This window comes from Sus scrofa, chromosome 7 (assembly GCF_054392235.1).
Source record: "Sus scrofa isolate SSC_HxYL_T2T_F1_AM1 chromosome 7, Sscrofa_HxYL_maternal_Yorkshire_Landrace_v2.0, whole genome shotgun sequence".
Classification (NCBI taxonomy): Eukaryota; Metazoa; Chordata; class Mammalia; order Artiodactyla; family Suidae; genus Sus; species Sus scrofa.
This window is the reverse complement of record NC_139389.1, coordinates 40,311,247-40,331,285: the sequence shown is the minus strand read 5'-3', so window position 1 is coordinate 40,331,285 and position 20,039 is coordinate 40,311,247. Positions and strand designations below refer to the sequence as shown.

Here is a 20,039-nt window from a genome sequence, read left to right as displayed (position 1 = left end):
CCATAAAAGACAAAATGTATGTATATATATATATATATATATACATATATATATATATTTACATAGTATTTACACATATGTACATGTAAAGATATAGTCTTGAAGACATAAATTCAGTTTAATCATTCTTCGTAAAAAAACGTGTCAAAGGCCAAAAAGTTTAAGCTGGAATCCAGGTTGCTTTCATGTTTTTCCTTTGCGAAAAGCTGCATTCCTTGCAGGGACATTAACATTGCACAAAGAGAGCTATCAGAGGAGTTCCCATCGTGGCTCAGTAGTTAATGAATCAGACTAGGAACCATGAGGTTGCAGGTTTGATCCCTGGCCTTGCTCGGTGAGTTAAGGATCCGGCGTTGCCACGAGCTGTGGTGTAGGTTGCAGACTCGGCTCGGATCCCGCATTGCTGTGGCTCTGGCGTAGGCCGGCGTCTACAGCTGGGAACCTCCGTATGCCTCGGGTGAGGTCCTAAAAAGACCAAAGACAAAAAAAAAAAAAAAAAAAAAAAAGAGAGAGAGAGAGAGAGAGCTATCAGAGCTTCTGTGAAAGGACCTTTGAAAAGACTAAGTCTTGTTCTGATCACTTTGTCACCATAAGGCCACATCCACAAAGTTGGTAGATTCTAGGTCAGCGCATGTACTTGTGAAGAAAGAAAGAAGTATGGTCTCATGTCTGTAGGGAGCCTCTAAATCAACACCAAAGACCTACCTTATCAATTTCGTTGATCAGGGAAAGAGAAACAAGAGTTTCCCAACTGGCCTAACTAAACTTTTTTCTTGGAATCCCTCTGGAGAGTGCCTAATTGGTGCCATTGCTGGTTTGATGACATTCATCTTCACTCTGGTCTTCTTTTCCACCTGAACCCCCCTACAGCTATCAATGGGCCTGTTCGGTTTCGGCTTCATTGTCACTTACCTTCCGGAGGCTGCAATCAGTGCTTACCTGGCTGCCACGGCGCTGCACATCATGCTGTCCCAGTTGACATGCATCTTTGGGATTATGATTAGCTTCCACTCTGGTCCCATCTCCTTCTTCTATGTGAGTAGTTTCTGTCCTCACCCAGAGTTACAAATGCCCCTCCCCTTGCCTCCAAAATGAAGTGGACCCGAGTGCAGAGACTCCTGCATCGGCAGCTGGGTCAAAAGGGTCTGAGAAATCATTTCATATCTTCTAGATTTACAGTCTTGATTAATTGCAGGTGCAAGCTGGACCATGTTCTCAGTTGCATTAGCCATCTCACCCCCAGCCTTTTACACTAACGTGATTAGGGGGTTCTCACTGCGGCTTGTCAGTAATGAACCTGACTAGTATTCATGAGGACGTAGGTTCCATCCCTGGCCTCGCCCAGTGGGTTAAGGATCCAGCGTTGCCGTGAGTTGTAGTGTAGGTCTCAGACAAGGCTCGGACCTGGAGTTGCTGTGGCTGTGTTGTAGGCTGGGGGCTACACCTCCAATTTGACCCCTAGCCTGGGAACTTCCATGCCTCCAGTGCGGCCCTAAAAAATAAGTAAATAAATACATAAACCAAAACTAAAAAATAAACTAACATGATTGATGTTAAAATTTGGTCTTTAAGATACCGTATCATGACTCTTCCCATTGCTTGCCTTGTAAAAGTCATGCATTGTAGAACATCTAAAGAATATGAAATGCACAGTGGTCCCTGAATGCAAGAACATAGGAGCCAAGCTAAACTTATATGGTCTGGGAAAATTGATAAAGAATAGGCCAATAAACAGAATTCCTGGGTCCTGAATTCTGAACACTGAAACATATAAAGTATAGTCTCTTCTTACTGGACATTACGGTCTTTTAATATATTCTTTTCAACCTAAAAAAAAATATATATCCACCTATTTTCTCTCACTGTTCTAATAATGCTCATAAAGATCTCTGTGCCCAGCACTACTGCCTAGGGATTTCTTTTTGAACTAATTTAGAAAGAGTGTCATTTTTCTAGATTTAGGCAATTGTTACATCCCTTTCTAAGCTTTTGTGATTTTGTTTTCTTTCAGAACATAATTAACTACTGTCTAGATCTCCCAAAAGCTAATTCCACCAGCATCCTACTATTTCTAACTTCTGTTGTTGCCATGAGAATCAACAAGTGTATAAGAATTTCCTTCAATCAGTACCCCATCGAATTTCCCATGGAAATTTTTCTGGTAGGTGTTTTGATACTTCAGACTCATAGTTCAAATAATCTAAAGTACTGACTTTAAAAAAAAATTAAATAGCAAGTAAACTAGGAAGGGAAAGGTTCATTGGAGAATTGTAAAAATAATAATATTTTTAAAACATATGTTGAATTGTGACAAAGCTGAATACATATTTTAATTTTAAATGCTAGCTTATATTTGTAAAACATGCTTATTTTTCAAAAGACTTTTGTCTATTGCTTCTTTTGCCTCTCTCTCTCTCTCTCTTTTTTTTTTTTTTTTTTTTTTTTGGTCTTTTGTCTTTTGTCTTTTTAGGGCCGTACCCGCGGCATATGGAGGTTCCCAGGCTAGGGGTCTAATTGGAGCTGTAGCTGCCGGCCTACACCACAGTCACAGCAACGCCAGATCCGAGCCCATCTATGACTTACACCACAGCTCATGGCAACGTCAGATCCTTAACCCACTGAGCAAAGCCAGGGATCGAACCCACAACCTCATGGTTCCTAGTTGGATTCGTTAACCACTGAGCCACAACGGGAACTCCTACTGCCTCTTTTTCATACTAGAAAAATAGTTTTTTTTTTTCCCTTATGAAAGTAATACAAGCTCATTCCAGCAATTTTGAAAAACTCTGAGAAAAAAAAGGTAAAGAAATTCCTTTAACAGCACTATCCTAAGTCAATTACAATTGAAACTTTTGTACTTTACACTTTTTTTCTTTCAGATATATAACAGGCCTATGCTCAGTGTTGGTGAAATTCTGTATTCCTTCATGTATAGGTTTCATTTTTATTTTATTTTATTTATTTTTTGGCCTCACCTGTAGCATGTGGAAGTTACCAGGCCAGGGATCGAACCTGTGCCACAGTAGCAACCCAAGCTGGTGCAATGACAATGCCTAATCCTTAACCCACTGTGCCACAGAACTCCTATTTTTATTTTTTATTTATTTTATATATTTATATATTTTTTTGGCCTCACCCATGGCATGTAGAAGTTCCTGGGCCAGGGATCAAACCATAGCCAAAAAAATAAATAATTTCCATAAATAAAGCTCAGGTTTTTAAAAGTCAGCATTTCTTTTTACCAGGATCACTGAATCTTTGGGTGTCCATGAGAATTGTTTTCCCTTTAAAAAGTGTTCTGTGGGAGTTCCCATCGTGGCTCAGCAGGTTAAGAACCCAACATGGTATCCACAAAGAGGTGGGTTCAATCCCTGGGTCTGCTCAGTGGGTCAAGGATCCAACATTGCTGCAAGTTGCAGTGAAGGTCACAGATGCAGCTCAGATCTGGTGTTGGTGTGGCTGTGGCAAAGGCCAGCAGCTGCAGCTCAGATCTGGTGTTGGTGTGGCTGTGGCAAAGGCCAGCAGCTGCAGCTCCAATTCGACCCCTGCCCTGGGAACTAACATATGCCAAAGGTGCAGCCCTAAAAAGAAATATAAGTAAGTAACGCTCTCATGGTTTGTATGTTGCCACAGGATAACCTATTCTATGCTGACTAATCTAGGTCCATACTCTTCAGGATTGAAGGTGTGTTGTAGTTGCTCTGAATGAAACTGAGACCAAGCTCTGTCTCATAACTCTTGTCTGCTTCTGGTGGAGCAGACATGTCCTTTCTTCCTTGGAGTTGTTAAAAAGCTATCAATTCATCAAGGCCAGAAGCTGAAAGGCTGCTTCTACAAAAGACCTTCCAAAATACTGTACACAAATAGAGGGGCCCTAGGACCCAGGGGACAAGGTGCATGTGGAGTTTGGGGGATGGAGTCAGGGGCCCAAGTCCAGCTCTGGCATCTTAGGAAGCTGAGGCTTTGGAGTCACCAGCAGATGGCACCAGTGACACAGCCATCAGCCATCAGTGCACTCTGCCTTTTTTTAAATTTCAGCTTTATTCAGATATGAAATTGTAAGAATTTTTTTTTTTTTTTGTCTTTTTGCCTTTTCTAGGGCCACACCAGCGGCATATGGAGGTTCCCAGGCGAGGGGTCTAATCGGAGCTGTAGCCTCCTGCCTACGCCAGAGCCACAGCCACGTGGGATCAGAGCCGCGTCTGCAACCTACACCACAGCTCATGGCAACGCCAGATCCCTAACCCACTGAGCAAGGCCAAGGATTGAACCCGAAACCTCATGGTTCTTAGTCGGATTTGTTAACCACTGAGCCACAACGGGAACTCCAAAATTGTAAGATGTTTAAAATGTACATCATGTTGATTTGATGTATATATATATTGTGAAAGGATTTCTCCCATCTAGTTAATTAGCACATCCACCATCTCATGTATTTATCTTTTTTTTCGATGAGAACATGTAAGTTCTACTCTCTCTTAGCAAATTTTAAGGATATAATACAATGTTATCAATTATAGTCACCGTGTTTTACGTTAGCCCCCTCAGATCTTATTCATCTGATAGCTGAAAGCTTGCACTGTTTTACTAACTTTTTTCAACTCTCCACCCTTCAGTCCTTGGTAACTGATCACTTTTCTACTCTGTTTCTGTTAGTGCGACTGTTTTGTTTTTTGGGTTTAAGCTGTATAACCGACACCAAAAAGCAAGAATAGTAGTTGTCTTCAGGTGATTTATTTCTGCTTTTTAACATTTCATATTTTCTCTATTTTCATTTATGAGCAAGTGTAACCTTTATACTGGAAATCATAGTTTCTTGGCCACTTGCCACACTTCTCGTCCCTTACCTTCGTAAAGATCCATATACCTCTTCAGTCCCCCAAAGGGTTTATTTAGATTGGGAGAATGTACCTACATTTTAAAACTGAGGCCTTGGTACTGCTGTTATAAGAAATCATGTTTATATTTGGTCCAGATGTTTAAAGTTGGTGAGGAAAGAGAAGTCTGGGGCATCTATTTCGTTCCCATTGCTGTGTCAGAGACCAAGCCTGAAGTTGCTTTTCATTCTGGTTACAGTGCTAAAAAGACCCTAGGGAACCAAAAAGAGTCTGGGAGGGCTTCCATCTTTCTTGCTCTACTGAACTGGCCCTACCTCTTTATCCAACCTTCTGCCACATATTGCACTCCCTGTCCTGCCAGAGGCTGTGGGCACCTCTGCTCTTGGGAGAAATACATAATATTTAGATGATCACATGCCTTTTCTTTTTAAACCCCTACAGATTCTTGGCTTCACTGCAATTGCAAACAAGATAAACATGGCCACAGAAAACAGCAAGATGCTCATTGATATGATGCCTTATAGGTTGGTAATTCCATGTTTCAAGACTACTTTTCCTTTGTTCTGTTACCTTCTCTTAGCCTCTTACCACGTAGCCTGATTGATATTGTTGACCAAAACAGATAGAGGGCCAGTTATTTCTCCAGCAAAGATGAGTTTATTTGGGATCAGCAGAGAATTGCAATTTGGGGTCTGCAACCATGGTGAGCCACATGCAAGAGAAGAAATTTCTATAGTGGGAAAAAGGAAACTGGGGAGAGGAGTAGCTGTAGTAGACAAAGAGTCCCTGGCTTTTCATTGGCTGAGCCCTTTGCCAGGAAAGAGGAGCCTTCCTCCTCTTGGGCTCTGCAATGGTCACAGGCGTGAGAGCTCCCCCTTCTAGTCTCCTGACTCTACTTAATTAAAATAAATTAATAATTTTATTATTCATTCATTCATTTTTACAATATTCTCTACTAACAGTCTCTGGCCACAGTCAAATTTGGGTCATGGGCTCAAATTCATTTCAGAAAACAGGTTCTTTTTTTTTTTTTTTTTTTTCGCTTTATAGGGCCACTCCTGTGGCATATGGAGGTTCCCAGGCTAGGAGTCGAATCGGAGCTTCAGCTGCCGGCCTACACCACAGCCACAGCAACATGGGATCCAAGTCCTGTCTGTGACCTACTCCACAGCTCACAACAATGCCGGATCCTTAACCCACTGAGTGAGGCCAGGGATTGAACCCACAAGCTCATCGTTCCTAGTCGGATTTGTTTCTGCTGTGCCATGACAGGAACTCCCATTTCAGAACACTGAGGTTCTAAAGGACAAGGCCTAAGACAACCTCTTGTTTCTTCTCTGGTCAGCCTCTGACTCTCTTCCCCCGGTTGAGCCAGTCCCTTTACCCAAGGGGACAGCTGGATGCACTGAATACCTGCAGTTTCCTAACAGTACATTATGAGCCTTCTCATCCTCCATACCTGTCTGATCAGCTCTCAGGGATGGGACAAGAGAAAGACAATCTACCACAGTTTCCTGGCTCTCGTGAGCAGGGTTTGGAAGAGCATTGTTCATTTCCACATGCTCTTCAATAGGGAATATTGCAAAGAGTCAGTGACACTGGCTAACCCCTGGCATAACAAAACAGAGGCTACGTTGATGCAACCACATCACACCAGTTCTCAGCAAAATCTAATGATAATTAAATACATTTGAGATTCTGTTCAATGTTTTTTGGTCTTTTTTTTGGAGGGGGGTCACACCCATGGCATATGGAAGTTCCCAAGCCAGGGCTCAGATCGGAGCTGTAGCTACCAGTCTACACCACAGCCGCAGCAGCTCCAGATCCAAGCCACATTTGCAACCTACACCACAGCTCATGGAAATGCCAGATCCTTAACCCACTGAGCGAGGCCAGGGATGGAACCCACGTGTTCATGGATACTAGTTGGGTTCGCTACCACTGAGCCACAATGGGAACTCCCCAATTTTTTTTGTTGTTGTTGTTTTTTTGTTATTTCTTGGGCTGCTCCCACGGCATATGGAGGTTCCCAGGCTGGGGGTCTAATTGGAGCTGTAGCCACCTGCCTACACCAGAGCCACAGCAACGCAGGATCCAAGCCGCGTCTGCAACCTACACGGCAGCTCACGGCAACGCCGGATCGTTAACCCACCGAACAAGGGCAGGGACCGAACCCACAACCTCATGGTTTCTAGTCAGATTCGTTAACCACTGCGCCACGACGGGAACTCCCCCAATTTTTTTTTTTAATATGCACAGACAAACTAGGTACCAGGACATGCAGTGGTAAACAAGACTTGGTCTTTGCCCTCAAAAAAAAAAAAAATGACAAGGGCAACAGTGGGATTAATACTTTGCATAATTACTTTATTTCATTTGTTCCTCACAGTAATACTATAAGGTGGATATTATCTTCCTTTCATGATGGAGGAAACTAAGGCTTACCAAGCTTAAATTGTTTATCCAAGATCACACAGCTGGTCAGTGTCAGAGCTATTAGAATCCATTTCTATTTAATTCCAAAATCTTTTATAACCTCCCTGTTATATTTACTCAATATGCTCCTGTTATTAATAACTTAAAAACCATACGGTCAACTTACTAGGGACTAAAAAAACTGAACAATTTAGGTTTGTTCTGTCCATGTTGCCCCACAGCAAGCCAGGGATCAAACCTGTGCCACAGCAGTGACTCGAGCTGCTGCAGTGACAATGCTGGATCTTTAACCCACTGCACAAGAGAACTCCTCCATGCCCCCTTTTAACTAAACTGTTAACAAATAACTGAATGTTACAGAGAAGCGCAGGAAGGAAAAAAACAGTCATTTGTGTTATTATCATATTAAATATTTAAGGTTTACTCATATTGATTTTGGCAATAAATTTGATCAACTCTATACCTCTTTGGGACACCACATTCTTACCTAACGTCTTAAAAGGACAAAAAGAGGGAATTTAACAAAACATTAAATATCTGCCTTTGAGCCTCTAGTTATATTTCTATTCTAGCTCATTACCTGGTGCTTGTAAATGAGAAGTATATTACACATAAGGAATTAGATATAGTTGATGGTGAAGGAAAAGATACTCAAAAATAAATAATGATAAGAAATGGGAAGATAGGAGGAGACAGCACTTTGAGGTTCTGAAAATGATGCTTCCTACTTTAAGGAATATGAAATTTGAAATGCATGAACTAATAAATTTTGATAAAGATTAAAAATACATCACAAATTTTAAAAAATTATTTTCCCAAATGTAGTTACTATATTATTCATTTTACTGAATCTGCATTTTACACAAAATTTCAGAGGTAAATCAGTGATGGAGTATATCCACGCCTTTTTTTTTTCCTTAGGGCCTCACCCATGGCATATGGAGGTTCCCAGGCTAGGGGTTGAATCGGAGCTGTAGCCACCAGCCTACACCAGATTTGATTTGCATTTCCCTAAGAATTGATACTAAGTATCATTTCATGTGCTTACTGGTCGTTTGTGTATCTTTTTTTGGAGAAAATGTCTATTCAAGTCTTTTGACTATTTTTATCTGGGTTATTTCTCTTTTTTGTTGTTGAATTGTAGTTCTTTATATATTCTGGACACCAGACCCTTACCAGATATATGATTTGCAAGTATTTTCTCACATTATGTCAGTTGTCTTTTCACTTTCTTGGTAAATCCTTTGAAGCACAAAGATTTTTAATTTTGTTGAAATCCAACTTATTTTTTTCTTTTGTCATTTGTCCTTTGGGTGTTATATCTAAGAAACTATTTCCTAACTCAAGGTCATGAAGATTTATCCCTATGTTTTCTCCTAAGAGTTTTATAGTTTTTGGTCTTACATTTAGATCTTTGATCCATTTTGACTTCATTGTTGGATATGTTGTAAGATAGGGGTCAGACTTCATTCTTTTGTATGTGAATATCCAGGTGTCCCAGCATCATTTGGTGAAGAGACTATTCTGGCTGCCGTGGTCTTTCTGGGCTGCAGTTAAAGATCAATCAACCATAAATGTTTGGGTTGATTTCTGAGCTCACAATCCTCTTCCATTGATCTGTATGTCTATCCTTATGCCAGTCTTAATTACTATAAATTTATAGTTAAGTTTTAAAATGGAGACGTTTATTCTTCTTTGGGGGGTTGGGGGGGCGCTATTCAGGGTCCCATGAAATTCCCTATGAATTTTAGAATCAGCTTTTCCATTTCTACAAAAAGCTCCAAAGGAATTTTCATAAAGGTTGCTCTGAACCTATATATCGCTTTGAGGCTCTTACAGGCCAAAGATAAAATATGCTTAAGTCCATGGATATATAAAAATTTTGAAAGAATAAACTCATGTTCTCACCCTTGGAAAACGCTACAGAACCAACGTGTTATTTTGAAAATTGTTAACTAAGAGGAACAAATCAAGGATCTACCATGCCTTTCTTATAAGAACTTCTCTTTGGGGTATCCAAATAGCCCATAACAATACATTTCACTTTATAAAAACATTACAGCCAATAAAAGGAGAAGGAATTATAGAATTAGAATATCACCATTAAGGGAGTCCCATGGTGGCCTAGTGGTTAAGGATCTGGCATTGTCACTGCTGTGGCTCAGGTTCAATCCTGGCCCAGAACTTCTGCATGCTGTGGGCACAGCCAAAAAAAAAAAAACTTTTTTTTAAAGGCATTCCCACTGTGGCACAGCGGGTTCAGGATCCAGTGTTGTCTCTGTGGCAGCATGAGTTCAACCCCCCGCCTAGCGCAGTGGGTTCAGGATACAGCATTGCCACAGCTGTGGCGTAGGTCACACCTGTGACTTGGATTTGATCCCTGGCCTGGGAACTTCTATATGCTTCGGTATGGCAAAAAAAAAAAAAGAGAGAGAGAGAGAGAATATCCCCAATTAAGGGATATTAACATATCATCTGTTAATATCATCTGTTAATTAAGGGATATTAACATATCATCTGTTAATATCCTAAAAAGCAACAATAAATAATAAATAAACCATCAGAAATAGAAATTAAAAAGTTTCCATTGTGGCTCAGTGGGTTAAGAACCTGACTAGTGGAGTTTTCATTGTGGCTCAGCGGAAACAATTCTGACTAGCATCCATGAGGACGCAGGTTTGATCCCTGGCCTTGCTCAGTGGGTTAAGGATCTGGCTCTGGTGTAGGTGTGGCTCGGATCCATCGTTGCTGTGGCCATGGTGTAGGATGGCAGCTGTAGCTCTGATTCAACCCCTAGCCTGGGAACCCCCCATATGCTGCAGGTGAGTCCCCTAAAAAAAAAAAAAATCTGACTAGTATCCATGAGGATGTAGGTTCTATCCTCAGCCTCGCTCAGTGGGTTAAGGATCCAGCATTGCTGCAAGCTGCGTAGGTCACAGATGTGGTTCAGATCCTGTGTTGCTGTAGCTATGGTGTAGGCTGGCAGCTACAGCTCTGATTTGACCCTTAGCCTGGAAAATTCCATATGCCACAGGCTCTAAAAAGAAAAAAAATAATGATGATAACTTTAAAAGGTCAGGCCTTTTGATACGGGTGATAAGGTATAAGGATGGAGTCAGGGAGGTGTTGATAAATGATTCCTGCTATCTACAAATAATCCCACCATTTTATTCCAGCTTCTTGTTTCCTGAAACGCCAGATTTTAGCATTCTTACTGAAGTTCTTTTAGAAGCATTCTCCTTAGCTTTAGTGAGCGCCTCTCTGCTCGTATTTCTGGGCAAGAAAATTGCCAGTTTCCATAACTACGAAGTCAATTCCAACCAGGTGAGAGGACAGGCCTTTCTATTACTTTCTCTGACCCTTTAATCTTTGTTCTCTAATCTGAGCCTCCTGCTAACATGAAGACCAGACCCTTCTGTAACCAGAGAGTCACTTGGACCGTAATTTGAACTATGACTACCACAGGATATTTGAGAAGTGAAGTGTGGCACACTTAACTCTGAAGCCACTTGTATTGACGTGAATGTTGTTACCCCTGGCACAGACAGGGTGAAGGCAGGCAAGGAGATCACATATGGCATCATATTGTTAAGCTAGCAGGGCTCCTCTCCTCTCCTTTTATCTTCCTTTCCACCAACATCTTAGAAGTCAGTCACACACTGAGCTGCAAGAAGAAATGCAATGGAATATCAAAACTAGACTAATAATTAAGCTGGTTTCCCAGAAATAGTCTTTGTCATTAAACAAAACAAAACAAAAAAACTCCCACCATTCTGAGTTTGGTGCTTTCTCTAGAAATCAAATAGGAAATGTGGAAGCAAGAAGCATCCCATTTTGACTTTAGGAGAGTATAGAAGGAAGTGAGAAAAACTACTGCTTTCCCCTTCGTCATCCTAAGTCCTGGAGATCAAGTGAAAGAGAATAATAAGGCAAAAGTCTCCTTGTCTCACTTCGAGGCCCTGCTTTCTTTATGGTCTCTAGCTAAAATGAAGAAATCAAATTTGCCATCCTTCAGTTCTTTCTAGTCATATTTCAGCGTTACTTAAAGCCATGTAAACAACCCTATCTTCATACGCAAGAAGTTACAATCTACCTTTAGTTCACATCTAAATCTCACATCAGCTGTCTTCAACAAAGAGTGGGCCTAACGTATTTGCCATTTCTTTACAGGATTTAATAGCCATTGGCCTTTGCAATGTCGCCAGTTCATTTTTCAGATCTTACGTCTTTACTGGTGCTATTATCAGGACTATTATCCAGGATAAATGTGGAGGAAGACAACAGGTGTGTGAAATAGCATTTGATCTCCAATATATAAAGACACTTAGGTCTGTTCATATGTATATTCAGAGAAGGTGATTATATTCGCTTAGCCATGTTGCTATTATAATATTATGCTTGTTGGGAAAAATTTGAATTTCATGCTTGCCATAACTTTTGCTTAGATTTTGTCTTAAAAGCTATATGGGAATGTGGAAATTGAAAGTCATTTCCTAAAGAAATACTATTCTGTTAGAGGCTTCTATAAGCCCACAAAAAGCTGCTTTCCATGTAACATACCTAAAAGATGATATTTCAGGTAAACTAGCCATGACCTATTAACATTTTTTTTAACGGGGAGATATATTCTGAGCCCTAGTCTGGGAAAACAATAACATAACTCTCTCTTTCCTGGCACCAGAACTAGAGACTTTCCTGTCTTCCTTAAAGGGCATGACAAGAGAAAAAAGTAAAGTCTTTTCTAGGTGAACTTAGGGAATTTATGGCCATTCTGCCTTTGTGTAAGAGAAATTATCTAGGTCAGACACTCTTCAGGTATCTTGAATTAGTAAACTAAATATATAAGTGTATGTAAAGGAAGACGGAAAGGGAGAATGATGACACAGGAGGCTCTAAAGGCAAGCTCTCAGGAGTTCCTGTTGTGGCGCAGTGGAAATGAGTCTGACTAGGAACCATGAGGTTGCAGGTTCGATTCCTGGCCTCGCTCAGTGGGTTAAGGATCTGGCGTTGCCATGATCTGTGGTGGAGGTTGCAGATGCAGCTCAAATCTGGTGTTGCTTCGGCTCTGGCTGTGGTGTAGGCTGGAAGCGTAGCTCCAATTAGACCCCTAGCCTTGGAACCTCCATACACCGTGGGTGTGGCCCTAAAAAATCAATAAAATAAAATAAAAATAAAAAATAAAGGCAGGCTCTCTAACTGCAGGCATGAGATTTTGTTTTGTTTTGGTTTTTTTGATGCTCTGTGTGCATGTATGTTTATGGCCACACCAGTTTATGGCCATATGATGCAGCTGGTGGCAATGCTGGATCCCTAACCCACTGAGAGAGGCCAGGGATTGAACCTGTGTCCTCCCGGACACTATATCGGGTTCTTAACCTGCTGAGCCACAATGAGAACTCCATGAGATTTTTAAGTCCAATGATCATGAGTTTTAAACTGACCAGATAAAAGCTGCAATTTTACAACATGAGACATGTCCCATCTCAGTTATGTGGCAAGAATAAGTGTCAAAAAACTGTCAGAGGAGTTCCTGTCATGGTGCAGTGGTTAACGAATCCAACTAGGAACCATGAGGTTGCGGGTTCGATCCCTGCCCTTGCTCAGTGGGTTAATGATCCGGCGTTGCCATGAGCTGTGGTGTAGGTCGCAGACTCGGCTTGGATCCCGTGTTGCTGTGGCTCTGGTGTAGGCCAGCAGCTACAGCTCCGATTGGACCCCTAGCCTGGGAACCTCCATGTGCTGCAGGAATGGCCCAAGAAATGGCAAAAAGACAAGAAAACAAAAACAAAAACAAAAACTAGCAGAATTGACTCTGTTTGGGAAAAGCATCTTAACTTGTTTGGAAACCAGTGATTTCAGAACAGTTCACGAGCCATTCTACCTATCCTGGACTTGAGCTGCAACAGCCCCCAGCTAACCGGACTCGGACTGGCCCACATCATCTTGAATCAGTTCTTTCCAATCCTGTTACTGTTGGTCCTGAAGTCTTTTTTTTGTAAACGGACAAGACTGCTTGGTGTGTCTTGTCCGAGGTCAGCAACCAAGGACCTGAGTACTGAGCTTTTACCCTACAGGGCTTGTCCCCATACTTCTGTACAGATGTACAGTTACACTACCCCTTAAATTTTGTTAGTATGTTATGCTGTTTCACTTTACACCCTTAAACCTCTTAGAATTTAGCATTGTCAGTGAATTTAATAAAAATAGTGTTAATAATAATAAAAAAAAACTATTAGAATTGAAACTGGGGTAAGCCCATGGAACAAGTCAGGTTCAGAAGGCAGAGAAACAGTGAGAGACATCAAAGATAAGCGAAGGCCACAGAAGCACCACAGGAAGGTATCACCACTGTCAAAAAGTAAAGTGTCGGGAGTTCCCGTCATGGCTCAGTGATAATGAACCCAACTAGTACCCATGAGGACTTGTGTTCAATCCCTGGCCTTGCTCAGTGGGCTAAGGATCCGGCATTGCCCTTAGCTGTGGTGTAGCTTGCAGATGCAGCTTGGATCTGGTATTGCTGTGGCTGTGGTGTAGGCCGGCATCTGTAGCTCTGAATCGACCCCTAGCCTGGGAACTTCCATATGCTCCAGGTTCAGCCCTAAAAAGCAAAATTAAAAAAAAAAAATCAAAAACAGAAAGTAAGAGTTCCCGTTATGGTGCAGCGGAAACGAATCTAACTAGGAACCATGAGGTTTTGGGTTCAATATCTGGCCTTGCTCAGTGGGCTAAGGATCTGGCATTGCCCTGAGCTGTGGTGTAGGTCGCAGACGTGGCTCAGATCTGGCAATGCTGTGGTCGTGGCTGTGGCTGGCAGCAACAGCTCCAGTTAGACCCCTAGCCTAGAAACCTCTATATGCCTCAGGTGCGGCCCTAAAAGGACAAAAGACAAAACGAACAAACAAAAAACATGGAAAGTAAAGTGTCATGGAATTCCCTGGGGGCCTAGAGGTTAAGGATCCAGCATTGCCACTGCTGTGGCTCTAGCTTGATCCCTGGCCAATGGGTGCAGCAAAACAAACAAACAAACAAAAAAACAGTAAAGTGTCAGAAGAATGGACACTAAACTTGAATGGAGAAGGGAGGGAGGAGGGACTGGGAGGGACTGGGAGTTTGGGGTTAGTAGATGCAAACTATTACATTTAGAATGAATAAGCAGTGAGGTCCTGCTATATAGCACAGGGAACTATATCCAATCTCCTGGGATAGACCATGATGAAAAAGAAAATTTTAGAAAATGTGTAAAAAAACTTGAGGCGTTCCCATCTTGGCTCAGCAGTAATGACTGCTCAGTAGGTTAAGGATCCGGTGTTGCCGTGAGCTGCAGTGTAGATAGGATCTGGAGTTGCTGTGGCTGTGGTGTAGGCCAGCAGCTACAGCTCTGATGTCGCCCCCTGGCCTGGGAACTTCATATACTTCTAGGATGGCCCTTAAAAAACAAACAAACAAAAACTTGAATACGGAAAGATAAGGTGTTAAAACTCCTGGGTAAATATAAGTGAAATACATTAGGCGAGAGCTAATAGAGGTCAGAATATTAGGCAGGGTGAGAGCATGGGTCTAGAGTAAGACCATGGGTCTAGAGTAAGACCATATCGTATCATTTTATGTGAACTGAGTTTTGTTGTCATAGAGCTTCTGCCAGACACTCTTTGACTTTTAAGATGTAGCTCTTTTGTACTATGTGGCAAAAAGAAGGAAGATGAGCTATATTAAAAGAAAGATGTTCTATGCAAGTGTGAAGAAACTCTGAAATCAAAATGTGATTTTTGTGGTAAGAAGAAATGTGATAAGAACTATTCCAGACACTAGTTCCCACTAACTTTTGACAACATACTTTATTTAGTATATAAGCTTGACAAATCTGGGGAGAAAAGATACACAAGGTTGGGAGTTCCCCTGGCTTCATTCAGTGGGTTAAGGATATGGCATTGCCACAAGCTGTGGCATAGGTCACAGATATGACTCAGATCTGGTGTTGCTGTGACTGTGGTGTAGCTCTGGAGCTGCAATTCTTGTTTGACCCCTAGCCTGGGAACTTCCATATGCCATGGGTGCAGCCATCAAAACAAAACAAAACAAAACGAGTTATTATTATTGTAATTTTTTTTTTTTTGGTCTTTTTGCTATTTCTTTTGCTATTTCCCACGACGGGAACTCCCAAAACAAGTTATTATTAAAAAAAAAAAAAAAAAAAAAAGACAGAGAGAGAGGAGTTCCCATTGTCACTCAGTGGTTAACTAACCTGACTAGCATCCATGAGGATGCGGGTTCAATCCCTGGCCTCACTCAGTGGGTTAACAATCCAGCGGTGTCATGAGCTGTAGTGAAGGTCAAAGACTCGGCTTGAATCCTGCATTACTGTGACTGAGGTGTAGGCTGGTGGCTACAGCTGTGATTGGACCCCTAGCTGCAGGCATGGCCCTAAAAAGACATAAATAAATAAATAGGAAAGAAAAGAGAATAAATAAATTATAAAAGAAAGAGGAGTTCCCTGGTAGCTCAGCAGGTTAAAGATCTGGTGTTGTCACTGCCATGCCTCAGATCACTGCTGTGGCGCAGTTCGATTTCCGCCCTGGGAATGTTCGATTTCCGGCCTGGCATGGCCCAAAAAATAAAAACTAAAAGAAAGAAATGAGTTGTGTTCTTTTTAAAGGAAGTAGATAGGGCAGTAGAGAGAGCCTGGATTTTGGAGTCAACCAGTCAAGTGGATTTAAACCTGACTCAGTGGTTCCTAGATGTGACCTTGAGCAGGTTACTTTCACTTTCTGAGGCTCTAGTACTCATCTGTAAAATGGGTATAAGGATAACCTCTTTTTTTTGGCCACACCTGTGGCATATGGAAGTTCCCAGGCTAGGGATTGAATCTGAGCTGCAGCTGTGACCTATGCCACAGCAATGGCAGATCTTTAACCCACTTCGCCAGGCTGGTGATTGAGTCTGTGCCTCAGCAGCAACCCAAGCTGCTGCAGAGACAACACCTAATCCTTAAAACCTGCTGTGCCACAGGATAACCTTTCAGTTGTGAGAATTAAACTGGATGATAATAGGGCCCATCATAGTGCCTGTCACTTAAGATGTTCAAAAATCAGAGCTTCTACCCAGGTTCCTAGTGCCCCTGCTGGTGCTTGGTTATCTACTCTCCACTACTTGTGGAGCAGTTGGTGTCTGAGAGTCTGCATGTTGACAGTGCCTGTGGTTTACAGGAACTCATATTGCCCTGAACCCCCAGAAAGAAGGTAGAGTCATAGCGGTTAACCAACCCGACTAGGATCCATGAGGATGCAGGTTCGATCCCTGGCCTCACTCAGTGGGTAAGGATTTGGCATTGCTGTGAGCTGTGGTGTAGGTCGCAGACATGGCTTGGATCCTGCGTTGTCGTGGCTGTGGTGTAAGCTGGCAGCTACAGCTCCGATTTGACCTCTAGCCTGGGAACTTCCATATGCTGCAGGTGCTGCCCTAAAAAACAAAAAAACAAAAAACCAAAAAAAAAAAAAAAGAGAGAGAGAGAGAGAGAGAGAGAGAGAGAAGGTACAGTCAGTCTTTGTTCAAGAAAGCTTGGAAAAGTGATGGAAAATCAGAGCAGAAAAGCAAAACATGCATGAGATATAGAGTTGTACTTGCCTGCTGTTTCTAGACCCTTTTCAGGCCCTGAGTCTGGATTTCTGAAAGCCATCGAGCAAACTCCTAAGGTACAGTGCCACTAAGGATGGCCCTCTGACCCCAAAGCCCATTCCCATTCCCTTGCATGTGTAGCCATGGGAGACACACAATTATTGGCAGGCCTCCCAGAGCAGCAAGTTCATGGGATTCAGTGTCTCGTTTGTACTTATTTTAAACTCAGTTTTATACAGCTTATTTTGGCTTCTGTATGTCTTTGTTTCCTTAAAAATAATCAGAAGAATTTTGGAGGAAAGGAGTGCCAATCAAAGCACTTTCCTCCTATGGGGCAAGACTGGCTGAAGGTAGACCCTAAAATTCAATGCAGGGAGTTCCACTGTCGCTCAGCGGGTTAAGGACCCAGTGTAGTCTCTGTGAGGATGTGGGTTTGATCCCTGGCCTCGCTCAGTGGGTTAAAGAGCCAGCACTGCCACAGGCTGCAGCATAGGTTGCAGATCCAGTTTGGATCCAATATTGCCATGGCTGTGGCTTAGCCCTCAGCTGCAGCTCCTATTTGACTCCTAGCCTGATAACTTTCATATGCTGTGAGTACAGCCATAAAAAGAAAAAAAAATTGATGCAGTAACAGGCTGATACATACATTGGCTGGAGGACCTTGTGGCCTCAGTTACCTGTTTCAGTTCCACAAGGTATAAAATGTTTGCCATGAGAATTTCCTGAGTTTGAGTTGTAGTCATTCATTTTCCTGAATCCTTCTTCCTACACTCTTCTCACAGGGTTCAACTTTTCCATGCTGGGTTGGTCCCATTAGCTGGGCATCAGCTGGGATGAGGCAAGAAGGAAGCAGGATGTTGATTTCATTGCTCTTATTTTCAGTGATGCATTTATATGGCAAATAGCAGCAAGTAATGTGAGGGGACCTTGCAGGAAGTTACTTTTCTTCACACTTAATAAGTAAAGAAAAAATTAGAATTAATTCTGAGTGGTCAGTTAATGGCTTAGATTGGAGGTTGCTTGTTCTTGCTTGTATATGCCATCGTTTTCATTCATGGTTACAGTTTGAGCCCCCCACCCCCACCGCCCATCACAGTGGGAAATTACTCTGCTTTATATTATTTTGTTCTTAGTAGGGGCTTAACAATGGCAGTTTATCAGTAGAGGATATAATGAGTTCAGGATTATGTCCAGAGAGCCTTGGAATTGTAAAGGGAACTGCGCCTCTTAGCTTTCTACCACATAGTCCTGAGTCCAGAGTAGTCAACCCAGCTGGGATGGGATCCAGAGCTGCTATATACAGCCTGAGTCGTGTTCCCAACTGTTTTTGACAGCAGTGAGGCAGAGGGAAACCAAAGTATGAAAATCAGAAGTGAATATCATGTTATTTTTAAGATGAAGCACCACTGAGGCCTTTGGATGGGAAGCTTTCCGAGCTCCAGAGGAGCAAGTTGGGGTGGTTGGGATTTTAGGGCTGACACTGATGAGTCTACCTTTTTCTTTCCTTTTTTTTTTTTAGGGCTGTACCTGTGCATATGGCAGTTCCCAGGCTAGGGGTTGAATCAGAACTACAGCTGCCAGCCTACACCACAGCCACAGCAACAAGGGATCCGAGCGGTATCTGAGACCTACACCACAGCTCGAGGCAGTGCCAGATCCTTAACCCACTGAGTGAGGCCAGGGACTGAACCCACATCTTCATGGATACTAGTTGGGTTCTTAACCTGCTGAGCCACAACGGGAACTCCCACCAGGGCTTTTCTAAACTGTTCAGAGGGGTTAACATTGGGAGGAAATGCAGGCCAGATTTCAAGAGACTTCAGATCCATAGCACAAAGCTCTAACAAGATTCAAATATCCATGACAGTTTGGGACTTTTCAGAAAGCCTTCATGCATTGAATCAGCAGGCATTTATTGAGTACCAGGTATGTGTTTAGCACGTGACAAGACCTGAAAATGTTGGTTCACCAAAAATGCACTTATGCTGGATGATTATATTCAACCCTTTTTAAGAAAAAAATGACATGCTTCTTACCAAGCAGAAGGCGTCAGTTGCAGACAGGGACCAACACCTTCCTGATGGTCTTTCTCCACCTGGCTCTGTCTCCTCAGTTTGCATCTCTGGTAAGCGCAGGTGTGATGCTGCTCCTGATGTTGAAGGTGGGACGCTTTTTCTACCAACTGCCAAATGTAAGTAGAACTGGTCAGATAACTAAGTCAAGAAGGATGTGACCTCCAGATGATACCTTGGTGGGGCATCTCTGAGGAGAACTCCCTGCAGCTGGTCCCCAGTGGGGGCCCCCACATATTTCTAGCTCCTTTCCTTGAAAATAACAGCATCTACTGCACAGGATTAGGATTTAAATAAGATAATATGTAAAATACAGAGAGAAGAGCTTTTTGAGCTAATAATAAACGCTCAGGAAACATTCTCATTCTTGGTAATCTTTCTTTCTTTCTTTTTTTTTTTTTTTTGCTGTAGCTATAAAGTAAGCTTTAGAAATAAAGATTCAGTTAAACATGACCAAAATAGACTTCAGATGCCAGAACACCCATTACCAGCACAGGCTTGGAAACTCATTGTGCATTCATGCCATCTGTTTCCCCCGAAACAGTTTCCAGAAGGCCCTGTTCTGCATGCCTGTGAACTCAATCCCCCTACCGCTGCTACACTGCCTCATGGTTAGCTCACAACACTTAAAGGCAGGGTTGAAAAGTTGAGCTTTAGCTCTGTGCTCAGCTAGGATGCCTCTCTCTATTTACTTAGGTGTCATCTCTTCCCTTTGTGTGAGCCTGATGACCTTACACTTAGAGATGCCGGGTGCATTAATGAGTGGCTATGGTCAGTTTGTTCTATGTTACAATATAGATCAGTGCCCAGTGGCCACAATTTCCCTTTAAATTTCCTTAGTGTTCCCTTTAGCCTTTTTTAGATAGTATTAAGGCGGGGGAAGGTTTTATTCTTAGTGCAGCACCTTCGTTACACACTGGGGTTGTACATATTATCCCCATTCTTTTGAACATATCTGTTCTACCTGGAGAATGTTAGGTTTCAGTAGCACAGGACCATCTCCAGGCTGAGGCTGCCTCTGCTCTCATGATTCAGGGACCGTGGAAACCAGCCACAGAATATACGCATCATGGTGGGTGGG

At 42.3% G+C, this 20,039-nt stretch overlaps 1 protein-coding gene across 5 annotated transcripts in view; it reads left to right on the top strand.

The window, feature by feature from the left end:
• Nucleotides 1-20,039, top strand: part of SLC26A8 (solute carrier family 26 member 8) — a 66,420-nt gene that overhangs the window by 28,534 nt on the left and 17,847 nt on the right. For 4 of the 5 annotated variants that reach the window (XM_084967884.1, XM_084967882.1, XM_084967883.1 and 1 more), the window contains 6 exons: nucleotides 871-1,035; nucleotides 2,012-2,161; nucleotides 5,280-5,362; nucleotides 10,451-10,598; nucleotides 11,445-11,558; nucleotides 19,000-19,077. In XM_084967884.1, coding sequence (XP_084824010.1) covers nucleotides 871-1,035; nucleotides 2,012-2,161; nucleotides 5,280-5,362; nucleotides 10,451-10,598; nucleotides 11,445-11,558; nucleotides 19,000-19,077 — 738 coding nt within the window. The remainder of the gene's footprint in view (nucleotides 1-870; nucleotides 1,036-2,011; nucleotides 2,162-5,279; nucleotides 5,363-10,450; nucleotides 10,599-11,444; nucleotides 11,559-18,999; nucleotides 19,078-20,039) is intronic. The other variant, XM_084967885.1, reaches the window with a different exon arrangement.